The sequence below is a fragment of the Pelecanus crispus genome, chromosome 15, assembly GCF_030463565.1.
Source record: "Pelecanus crispus isolate bPelCri1 chromosome 15, bPelCri1.pri, whole genome shotgun sequence".
Lineage (NCBI taxonomy): Eukaryota > Metazoa > Chordata > Aves > Pelecaniformes > Pelecanidae > Pelecanus > Pelecanus crispus.
The window spans coordinates 4,974,730-4,987,167 of record NC_134657.1 but is presented as its reverse complement, the minus strand read 5'-3'; the positions used below and the strand labels follow the sequence as shown (position 1 = coordinate 4,987,167).

The 12,438-nt window shown below is 45.6% G+C and overlaps 1 protein-coding gene across 1 annotated transcript in view; it reads right to left on the bottom strand.

Moving 5' to 3' along the window:
• The window catches only part of CASZ1 (castor zinc finger 1), a 52,422-nt gene that overhangs the window by 27,425 nt on the left and 12,559 nt on the right, over positions 1-12,438 (bottom strand). Inside the window, exons 4-6 of the mRNA XM_075721728.1 lie at positions 9,758-9,826; positions 4,756-4,846; positions 2,528-2,692 (exon numbers count right to left, since the gene is read on the bottom strand). Of these exons, the coding sequence (XP_075577843.1) occupies positions 2,528-2,692; positions 4,756-4,846; positions 9,758-9,826 (325 nt within the window). The remainder of the gene's footprint in view (positions 1-2,527; positions 2,693-4,755; positions 4,847-9,757; positions 9,827-12,438) is intronic.

Genomic DNA, 12,438 nt, shown 5'->3' with positions numbered 1-12,438 from the left:
ACAGCCTACCATTATTACCAGCAATAATAAACATAGCAGCAGCACACACACATTTAATAGTTCCATTTGTGCACTTCTCCTAGGAGTATTAAGTCATCACTTTAATTCCCAATCTAAAGACTGATAGAACCGTTGTGAAAAAAACCCAACTCTCTGGGCATGAAACAGTAAGAAAAAAAGGGGAGGATGCAAAGGGATAAAAGACCAGCTACAGATAATCATGCCTGCTTAGGGAGGCAGTAAGCAGGGTTCTTGCTCTTAAGGAGAAAAGAACACTGACAGATGCCATTACTTTTTGTTATCTTGGAGCGACATGGAACAAAGTAGGACTTTCATCTATTTGGGGAATACAAAATTGAGTGGGAATGAGTTATTTACCTCTTTAGTGCTTCTGGGAGGTAAGGCAGGGTGGTGCAACATGAAGCCAATCTTTTGAGCTTGTAATATACAGGTTTCATTCTAGCCAAGCATAAACCCTATGTTCAGCTGATCTTAGCAAACCAGTGACTTTTTCCCCCCGTCACTGTTCAAGACTACTACTTCAATAATTTTAAACTCGTGCAGCAAATGGGAATGGTGTGACGAGGACGGAATGCTGAAAACCTGCCTTCCTCTGGGTAAAGCGGGCAACTTTGCCATATTGAGTAAAAAAACACTGGAATCTGAAAACGTCCTCAGCCCTGCTGAGGGAGGATTTTTTTTTTTTCTTTTCTTCTCTAGCACAACGTGTGCCAATGCCTGCACCATCTCAGAAGTGAAGAGAACGAAAACACCACCTCTTAGTTCAGCCCAGGTTGATTCAAACAGGCAATAACAAAACCCATGACAAATACCCAGAAAAAAAAATAAAAAGGATCTCCAGCTATTTCCAATATAAAAGAGCCTCTCTCTCTCTGCACTGACACCTTGAAAAAAGACAGACTCTGCACGGCATTAAAAAAAAAAATTAAACAAAAACCTCCTTAGGAATAATTTGCAATGCAGCTCTTGGTGCTAAAGCCTAAAAAAAATGTCAGTTTATATAAACAACTAACTGAATTTTATCCACACCAATTATGGACATAAAGAAAAAAAACCCCCATGAGATGGATGGCACAAATTCTGCCATTTAAGCAGTATTTTCTTTAATTGGGAGTTTATATTCAGACACCTTTCCTGTAAGACACTGCTTACATGGGCATTATTTTACTGGAAGACAGTGGGCACAGGATGGAATTACCCATATATAGTTGTGTAAATGAGGGTCTCTATTCTGTCTTGGGAGTGACTTAAAGCTGTGAAACACTCCTTATCCTCTAAAAAAAAAAAAATTAAACAAATCCCATCCTGGTCAACTGAAGAAACTAAACAATCAATATTATGGAAGCATAACAGAAAATGTCCTCAAGAGAAAGTCACATGAAGTTCCCAATTTATCAAATGTTGTAAGCACATGCTTAAACCAACCCCTATTCAGGACAGTACTTAAGTGCATGCCTAACATTTAAGTATGTGCTTAAGCCCCATTGACTTCAGAAAGCTTACCTGACTTCAAGTTAAAACATATGCTGGTCTATCCCAGCAAAGCATTTAAGCATGTGATTAAGGCCTTGTGACTTTAACTGAGGCCTTAAACTGTTGGGACAGGGCAGGAAGTGAGACCTGGGTTTTCAGAATAGAAAAGCTTTCACCAAGGGTTGCCCGATTATTCTGTTTGTAACCACAGCACATTCTCATGGCAATGGCTTGGGCCACAATTCTAATGAAACAAGCACATACCAAACCCTCTAATCTGAAGAACAATCAGGGTAAGACCCAAACAGTCTGGTGTGTCCGTGTCTAAAAACAGCAAAGGCGTCACCGTTACACCTATGCGGCAACTCCAACTCTGGTTACGCTGCTGTTGAAGCCTGGCTGGCTCTTGAAACAAGACTCCCAGCCTACACCACAGACAAGTAAACTCCAGTACCACTGGTGAAGGAGATTGAGAACCAGGGGTGTTAAGTCTAGATATGTGACACTGAAGTTTAATTACTTTAGAAATTGATTATGGAGGAAATTAATCCTGTGTCAAAGGGCAGACGTCTCACAGAAAAGTCTGATTTCAAGGGAGTGCCAGATCAGATTTGGGTAGAGGCAGTGCAGTGGCATCGCAGAGAGTTCCCTGAATCTCAGAGAATGGGACTTGTTTGAACAAGTGAAGTCCAAGACTGTGAGAAAACCTTGAGACCTGCTTTGCCTCACTGCATACACAAGGCTTCTAAAAGCAGAGAATGGTGCTTCCCTTTGCCCTTCCCAACACATGGCGGGGCAAGTGCAGCGAGGACAGGGCACAGACTCTTCAAAGAGGTGCCTGAATCAGAAGTGAGCAAGAGAAGCTATGAATGCCACCCCTTTGCCTCAGCACAGCCCCTTGCTCTCTAACAAGGAAGTGCTGAGCTGCCTGAACTCAAGAATCCTTTCAGTCCACCCCAAAACCGACACAGCTCAAACAACGGCTCTTCATTTGCTTCGTGTGCTACCACCTATTCCCCAGTCCAGCTGTTACCTGCATGCAGTGGTAGTGTGTGCTTTTCCCATTCAGGTGGCAGCCATGATAGTACACGCTACAGTCATCCAAGGGGCTGAAGCGCATGAAGCCGTGCTGGAGGGAATTATCACGTTTCTTGTGCATGTTGTAATGCCGAATCACATCCTGTTTACTAGTGAATCTCTGGAGAGATAGAGACAGACAGTGAGACACACGTGATGGGAGTGGGTGAGTAATCCTGAGGGCAGGGTATTTCTTTTGATGTTGTTGTTAATAAACTTATAGTATGAAGAGTTTAAAGCTCAGCAATAGTCACCTCAAGAGAGTCGGATTAAAGAGGAATTGTGTGCATGTATCTTCTTGGTAAAGGGAAAGTTGTAGAGTAAACATGACACTGGGGTGCTGTCCAGAATACGCTCCCTGCAGCTTTAAGGCTGCAATTCTTCTAACATAATTTTAGCTACTATCTCAAGAACTGCTATAGTTAGAAAGCAAACCAGTGAACTAAACAGCCTACAAGAAAGTAATCCAAGCTTCCAAATCACTCAGTGTAGTGGTTAGCAAGACACTGGCTGCCACATTCATGTCAGACTAGAAACTGGGAAAAACACTCTGCTCTTTTATAGCATCTTCCCATCATAAGCCTTCTGCCTCCCCTACAAGGTAGGACGGCTTTACTAGGAAAACAGGGACACAGAACTTTCTTCCAGTCACAGAAAAAGATGGTAGTAGAGCTTAGAGCTAAATCTGTATGACCAGAACATCCTTTTCATCCTCTACCTGCTTGAGGTAATGAAGGGGTACCCCACTGTCAGAGCAGGCTAAGTGCCTTTAAAACGAAGCTTTTCATTTCTATTTCCCACAGACATCAATATTTAACAGTGAAGGTGGGAAAGTAAATCTGATTTTTTTTTAAAGAAATCAATATCCATTTATTTTGAGGAGTAACTGAAAAGGCCTGTATTCTAATGTTTAACAACTTTTCTAGTCTCCCTCATAGGAAAAAAATGATTATCGCTTCCACTCTTTCCTCCTATAATATCAATCCTGATCAATCTTGTTGGTATTGGCACGGGAATATATGGATATAGATTTCAACAGGAATCCCGTGGAGGCTGGGGGTATGATTTCCCAGGGCGTACATACAGGATTGCTATTGCCAATCATCGTTAATTTGTGCCCACTTATTACCGAGCGTTACTTATTCTAAAATATATCTCAGCCATAAAATAATTTGCATTTTAAAAAGCAGCCTAAATCCTTATTCCCTGCGAGACCAGACAGCTCCTTTGCAAGCAGCTTCCAGACTCCTTAGGAAATAATCACGAGGCCAATCATAATAGTAGTCTTTTCTGTCTTTCCATCCTTTGTGTTTCTCTCTCTCTGGTGCACAGAGATCTGTGTCACAGTTGGGACAGACTCATCTCGATTACCAAATGCTAGGCTAGGAGGACCACTATATGCATCCCAGAGACAAACTCTCCTTTGATCAACAGAAACCCCCAGTCAAGCTCAGCAGATCCAGATCAACTTCCTATGCTGTGGTCAGACTCATTCCTTTGAGACCCAAAGGCCTCCTGGGGTAGAGCTGAAGTTGCGTCTGATGCACAGTAGAGGCAAACTCTGGGATTCCCACTTAGACACATGCAGCCTGACCACAGAAATGGCAGTGTCAAGCTCACAGACCTGGGAAGAGGGTAAACAAACACAGCACGTGACTCGGGCTGGCTTGACGTCGCTACCCTGGCAGTTCTCCCAGTAATTACAGCATCGCACATGCTCCTGCCCCCACGCTTTCCCCACAAATCCTGGACTGCTGCTGGTCTCACTGGGTGTTGTGTTGCAGATACTCCTGCTACAATGTCACTCGGGTAGCAGGAGGGAAAGAGACAGACTAACAGATCAGCATTCCCTGGTTTCAGGCACAATTTGTAACACAGCAGAATTTATTCTCTTGGTTTCACTGATGTAAATCTGGAGTAGTTCCCACTTGGCTTGAGCTGATCTATATTCTGCTCTTCGTTATACTGGTCTGGGTTTGGTTACATGGCGTTAGATTGGGTTAAATGGGAACAAAATAGGATTCTATTAAGTTCAAAATATATCTTGCCCTCTTTCAGAGCAGAAAAGTGAAGAGGCATGTGCGTGCATGGGGGAGGAAAGCACAGGAGGACACAAATCTCCCCTAGGTTGTACCCCTTTACATTCAGGTAGCTGCGCTGAAAACTTTTTTACCATTCTTTTACCTGGTAGTTGCACTCTGGGTCAAGGCAGTGGTAATGTTCTCGATACTGGTACGCACAGTGTATATGTCCACAGTGCTGACTGCCAGAGAACCTGCAAACATGAGAGCAGGACAGAAGAAAGAAAGGGAGAGACAGAATGAAACAGTGTCCTGACAGTAGTGCCTATAAGCAAGGCAATAAGCAAATTTTATTTTATTTGCTTTCATAAGCAAATAAAGTAAGTCCCATTCCTGCTTTCATCCCACATGTTTATGGCATTAAACCCCATCTCTCTTATCTCCTCTGAGGATGGTGACCCCTCCGCCTTCCTTTTCTTATTTGTCACTATTTAAAGGTGCTTACTGAGCAGGATCATTCAGGTCTTGTACATCCCTCATCCGTCTGTCTTTCCCTTGGAAATTCATCTCCATTATCTAAGTTGCTTACTTGGGGAAGAGTAAGAAGGGCGTGTTCCTTGAATTAAGTATCATACAATTCTAAAATTCTCATGTGTGAGTTTAGATACCACAGCAGTGAGTTTCAGAAATCTCCCATGCTAGGAGGAGACAAATAAACATCGGTCAAATATGGACTCTAAATTTTAGGTATATGCCCACCTAGTAGGACCTCAGAAAAGCTCAGGCATTCATTTGTTTTTACAAGTTATGCCTCAAGACTTTTTTTGAAATCACAGTATGGTGTCACACTACAGAGAACGTTGCAAACCAGTGGATTAAACGGTAAGCCACACAGAAGATGATCATGGCAAGACTATATAGGAACTTTCAATAAGATGGACAGATCAATAGAAAGATAGGCGAGAGGGATGAACAAGAACAGAACAAAGCGTTACAGGCAGACCATCTTGACCCTGTGTGCGCATCTTCTCCTGTGCACAACAGCCCTGCTAATCATTATTTTCCATGTGGATACAGTATTTGTTCACAACAAAAAACAGTGCAATGCAAAAGAACAGGGTTTTCAGCCTGCCTTTGAGTGCAATTAAAAGTAGGACACAAAAAGCAGCAGCCAACAACATGCATCTAATCCTTTTCTGCAGGCCACCACTGAGCATTCCACACAGCAAATTTGGAAACTCCTGACATACAGGGTGGAAAAACCAGAAAGACCATATAACATGTACATACAAACAGACAGTACACAGAATGTATTGACAAACAGACACATCAGTAATTGGCAAACGGGGACGATCCAGTAACAGGCTAATCAGTGCAATGAACTCTCTGATGTATATTCTAGAGAACCCTGGAAGAGCGGAAGAGCTTGAAAGGGAAAAGCAGTGGAGAGAAGGGGACTCAGAGGGGAAACATTCAAAGATAAAGTACCATCTGCTCAAAGGTTCCTCAAAGGTTCCTCACGTCACTTAGCGCTAAACACAGCAGGAGTGCATATGATAAAGGGCATGGGAAAGAAACAAGGAAGGGCAACACGTTAAAAGGAAAAACGAGAGGAGTGAGAGTGTCCTGGGGCAATCAAGGAATGGGGCAGGAGCACGGAAGATTATGGATCATCATAAGGTGCAGTAATGCTAAGCTACAGGATAGAAAAAGTCGGGATGAAAAGCAGTACTAAATAAGGCATTTCTGAAGCACAGTAAGGAAGAGGAGGTCAACTGTGGAGACAGCAGGGCCTCTAGGAGATGGAAAGGGGACTTAATTGACAGAAAAGATAGACATTGCTAAAAAATTAAATGACTTCTTTGCCTCAGCATTCACAAAAGGAGACAGGGACAGATGCCAGGAGCAGACATGCCTTTCCCTGGGGAAGGAGAAGAAATACTGCAGGAAATCAGGATCACGTCAGAACAAGTGATTGAGAAACTGGAACAAACCTCAGCAGCGGAGAAGAAACAAACCACAAGGCAAACAGCAAGGCTGGCTGCACAAACAAAGGTGTGGAGCTGAAAGCAGAGGAAGCGATTCCTGCTCAACGTCTGGGCAACTGTGAGGCTAGTACAGGGCATAGGCAGCAGCCTGAGTCACCATGGCATTAGCCAGGTACATGCAGCTCGGCAGCAGAACAAACCAACTGGTTCTGCTAGTCCAGGGCTTTATGTCAGCAGCACCACCGCCAGCAGCTTTGAAGGAAAGAAGCTGCTCTGTGGAAAGCTTCCTCCCCATTCTGCTGATGAGATGGGGAAGAGACAGCAAAGGGCTGCGCAGGGCTGGAGAGCTGTGGAGAGCAGGCCAGGCAGAAAGAAGAGGAAGATAAAGACCTTGCTGACAAATATACACCTTTGAAGCAAAGTGGTCCAAAATATCAATCAGAAGTGGGGATGCAAAAGGACCAGAGACGCCAACTGCAGTAAAAGAAGGGCCAGACAACAAAGAGATCTGACTGTATGGGATGAGTTACTTGAAGCATCCTAGCAGGAGTAACTCACAGGCTCAGCTTTAAAAGCAACAGCTAAACAAGCACTCTAGCACTTCGAACTCCCACCCTCCCTTCCACGTGCCACGGAAAGGTGTGCGTGTGGTGTCTACAGAGCAGGAAGGGAGAGGCAAGTGTTCTACCAAGCCGTGTGCTTGGGGAAGGTGGGAAGCAGCAAACAGCACAAAGGGGAAATTCTGCTCTTTCAGTCTGTAAGGTTAGGCTCCTAAAGGGTTATATTTATCCTGTGTTTCTTCTGACACTTGAAACAGTTCAAAGCTATTAATTTTTAAAGCACAGCATCTGTTTAGCTTTTTCATAACAGGAAAGCTTACACACCACACACTCACTCACACGCATACACACGCGCACATTTACATGCACATACTCTAAGGTACATCAACACCCCTCTTAATTTACATGAACGTACCCACAATTTCCATGCAGGCGATCAGCCACGAACACACACACCTGAAACAAGCGAGCTCGCAGACTGTTTAATCACACTGATATGCAAATCCAAACTCCTAAATTGTCCATACAGGCACATAGATTCATTTCCCCAAGAACAACCCCCTCCCCCTTCCCTTACTTTAATCGGGGGTTTTTTGGTTTTTTTTTTGCCAGAAAGAACTAGTCTTGATCTGGCAAGAGTTAGAAAGAAAAACCAAGATAAATAAATAATAATAAAAATAATAAATAAAGAAGTCAGCATGCTTAGAGAGTGTTTACAGACTCATTACCCTGTAACGATGATGTGAAAGAAGGAAAAAAAAAAACCCACCCCAATTACAAGGGGGGAGGAAACCCACACAGAAATAAATATTTAAGCAAGTGCTGCCAGAAGCACCATCTGCTGAGGCACTAATAATAATAATAATAATTTTTTCTGTGGTCTTTTTTTTTTTTAATTATAAATATACAGGGGGGGAAAAACAACCCAACCCAAACTAGCTAAGTAAGAGGTTTTGTTTTGTTGTGTGAGAGAGTGGATTATCCCTGGGCAGCTTTTGGCAGTGGCTTTGGCAAACTCATTAAGCTAATTATGCAGTACAGACATAGAGTGTCGTGTCTCTCTCCCCCCACCCCTTGATTTTAAGGCTTTAAACTGTTTTTAAAATTGTGTGTAAATTGAAGGGAAGTGGCTGTGCTGCCAACGGGCGGCTTGCAGAGCTTTTTAAGCAGGATGTGGTGTCCCTTAGCTATCTCACAAGCCTCCCTCAGTTACCTGCCTGACCCAGGGGAGGGGGCTTGCAGAGCGCTGCAAAGAGTGGATGTGGGTGAAGTGTTTATACAGCTCTCTGCTCGAGAGGGGAACTGGGGACAGAAAGGGTGGCATCTCCTCTCTCACTGCAAGAATCACGATTCTTGCAATCACAGCAATAAAAGGGTGCTGCTCCTTCTGCCCCAAGCAAAGATGGGCTTAAACCCCTGCTTTCGTTCCTATACTCTCGCAGGAGGCAGCGAATTGCACACGCCCTGGAAGCATTGCTCCTTGAGGAGCTGCATGTGGTGCTGCAACCGTCCTCTCTTCCCACATGGTCTTCTGCCCCATTCTCCTACATCAGGGATCTGGGCAAAAGGGATGGAAGGGAAATCACCTCTCGTTCCACTCTCCAGCGAGGGAGAGCACTGCTCCCACCCTTTTCCCCTGCTGATGCACCAAGATCTTCCCTTGCACCTTCCTAGCAGCTGACTGCCTCCCACAGAGAGACTCTCTGTAGACTCTGTCGAGGTGGGAAAGCACAGCACACATTTCCCTCCCCTCTTGTCAGTAAGAGCCCAAGTGCTGGTGGGAACAAACCCTTCACTTTTGTCTCTGGAGAGAAGTGTTTGCTTGCTTCCCTGACTGGTGTCTTTCTGTATACAAGGGGCTTTTGTAGTGAGCTTCCTCACAGTACAGACGGAGGATTCAACAGGCCAGGGGCAAGGCTGATGGACCCTTTACACCGTGAGCTACAGAATGGGCAGGTGTCACGCAATAATCTCCTCTGTCCCTCTGGCTCTCATGGCATTACTCACTCTGTCTCACCAGAGCCTTGGGCTCCCTCTCAGCATCGCTCATTCTTGACCTAAGCTGGCCCAGAGCTGTGATAAGGTGCCCTAGTCTGCACCTTATTCAGTGAAGGTTTCTCATATAAATGAGCTGCAAAATATTCTAGGATAAACATCCCACATTGATGCCAAGACCTGCCTAAACTCGAGTCACTTGTGAATTCCTCCAGCCTAGATTCTTGGAGGTGAGATGTTCTCTGCTTGCCTCCTGCAGGCACGGGATGTGGTAGGGGCAAAAGGCTGGAGACAGCACAGCAACGGACAGAAAGAACAACAGTCAAGAGACAGCACTCCCATTTAAATCCTGGACTTCTGCAGTGAAACATTTTTCCACTATTTGTCACAAACTCTAACAGCTCTGGGGAGCCGAGCATGCTCTTGGCATGCTTGTACACCTCTCTCAGCTACCGCTCCCCCAAGCAGGGGAACAGAGCAAGTACAGATGCCAGAAGGAAATGGAAATGCCAATGACTGGTTTAAACACTTGATCCAGATGGACAAGACCTCAACTCTCCCACCACCACTCCACCCTCTTACTTCCAGCCCTCTCCCCAAGTAAGTCAAGAGTTTTGCCTACCTGGCAATATACTTCTGGTAAATATTTACGTCTTCGCTGACAGCTGGTTTGTCAGTGGGTAATCCATTCCTAATGAGAAACACAGAGGGCAGAGCTGGTTAGCAGGCAGGAACAGGGCACAGTCTAAGCTCCTTGTTTCTCTCGCACACCACTGACACATCAGGAGAGACAGCCCACGGAAGAGTACCCAGCAAAGAGACCCATAGGTTTAACCTCCCTCCCCCTTGCCCTTCAAATCCTGTACTACCTTCTCCTAAGGAACCATACAGTCCACCTACCACCCCTCCTGCATGCTCCCGCTTTGCAGGACTCAGTTCAGTTTGTTGGAGACACTGAGAAGACCAACCATGAAAACCTGCTTTTCCACAGAAAAAAACTAAATACCCATATACAAACAAGTGATGGCCACACGAAAACAAACACCTCCCCAAAGCACCTTGCAACACTGCCCTTGTGTGCACAGAAGGGCCGTTGAGACATGTCTGCCGCAGGCTCAACTGTGGGAGAAGAGTCTCTGTGCTTCACCCATGCTGTGAGCTACTGCACACTTCCTATGGCCAGCAGGCACAGTGTACTCCTACCCGGTCCTGACAACATGGCTACAGCCCCCCAGATGGGGCTTTAATTGCCTCTTTTTTCACACAGACACCCCAACTCCAGTAGACAGATGGGGCAGCAAAGGTATTTATGTATTTTAATCAATGACAAAACGAACCCAACTGCATCCAACTGTCACATAAGCCTGGGTTACTTCACATCATTAGGAAGCAGACAAAAATTACACTCGCAGAGTTCAGCAAGAGGAAAAGGAGATACAGGGCCAGACTCCAGCCTACCTAAGAGACAGCGGCATACCAACGCAATCCCAGACAGGCTGTACGTGGTCTTCCTTCTCAGTTTTGCCCCCACCCAACCTCCACTCCTACTCAGGACAGCTCTGCAGCCTGGTTTAAACAAGGACACTTTCGCACAGAGTTCACTTGAAGTAGATAGATTAGTTCGGGGCAGGTTAATGGCATTAGATGTTAGAGAGTTTAAACCCATGGCTAGGGTACATGTGCATGTGTGTCAGAGTAAGGGGTAATTCCTGCCAGGTTATTTGGTCCCAGTGGGCACTGTGAATGGGAAGCCAGGTCCCAGATACCACAGCTAGCACTCCCTCCACCAGCACAATTAATGGGCTGCTTTCTTTTATCATGAAAGCCTGTATCGGCAGCCTGAAGAAGGGACCAGAGCCCCTTCTGTACTCCAGTGTGTGACCAGGACACTGGGCACTGCCAGGCTGAAGGCCCTGGTCACCTCTAGTCCTGCTGCAGCCTCATCGTGATGCCCCAGTTGAGGAAGTCCTGTGGCTAGAGGAGGGATCACCATGGTGCTGCAAACCCACATCTGCAAGCGGCAGGAAATGAGCAAGAGAAAGGAAATCAAACTGGGATCCCAGTGCAACACCAAAGCTGATAAGAAGAGGCTTACAGCCCCCCAAGCACAGCTCTAGGATGGCCGCTGAACTCCAGGCAGCTAAGCGTTCTGCAGACTCTTCAGGCACAGAGTCCCTGGCCAAGGGACCCACCGCAACAAGGCACCGTGCCTACAGGAGTATTTACACCACAGTGTTTTTTAGTAATAGGAGTCCCCGCCTGCCATCTGGAGAACGTACAAGGTTCATCCTGAGCAGGGGCCAGATGCAAATGTTAATAATCCTCTGCCCTTTCCCATACACCTTAACCACAGAGCTCCCAAATCTGTCTGCAGGCAGCTGGGAAATGACTGTTTCACGTGGAAGACAGGTGTCATTAGCTCTGCCTTCCAGGTGGGGAAACATAGAAAGTGAGGGATACAGACTTAGGCCTGAGACTGCAAAGAGCATTCGAGTGAGGATTCAGCCCAAGGCCTCCTAGGTCCACATATTAAACATAAAACAGCCTTCCCCCTTACCAGAGGGCAAAGTAGTAGAGTGCGTGTGATGACATTTGCCACCAAAGTGCAGGCCAGAGGTCCTAGACTTACTACAAGTGACCTCATGGGATTCACAGCTCACAACAGCCCCAGGTCCACCGTGGAGAAACAAGTAAATGACAAGAAAGTAGAGGTCCCTCCCTTCCTCCCTGTTTGCAGCCTCACATATGTAGCTTTTCTATAGTTACCACCTCCGGAAGCCACATTAGAAAGTCATCCAAGGATTGGCAAGGGCTTCAGATATCTCCATTCAGTCAATGGCATCACTGCAGAGATTGCCAGCAACGTATGTGTAGGAGGTTATTAGTGGTAATTCGGCTAATGAGTTTGCCCAGTCTGAGGGGTAATTGAATCACCTCTATTTGTGTAAGGAACAAGCAAATTGAGAAGACACAGGCCTGGCCCCACAGAAGTATGTGTATGCCTAACTCCTATACAAATTGATGGGAATTAGGCACCAAAATGTCTTCCGAGTTCTGGGACAAACAAAAAGCCCCATCTTGCTAACAGTAAAGTCAGCAGAGCTTTGCCATTGAGTTAAATGGAAGCAAGAATCCAGTTCTCCTACAGACACAGCTGGATACCTGGGGAACCGGAAGAAGGAGAAAGTAAAGTACTTACAACCTTGACCTTAGAGTGTTGACAGCACCATGTTCCCTCATCTTTCATTTTAACATACAAACCCAGGAGCTAGTGGGCTCTAGATTCACGGCTGTGACTGCTGA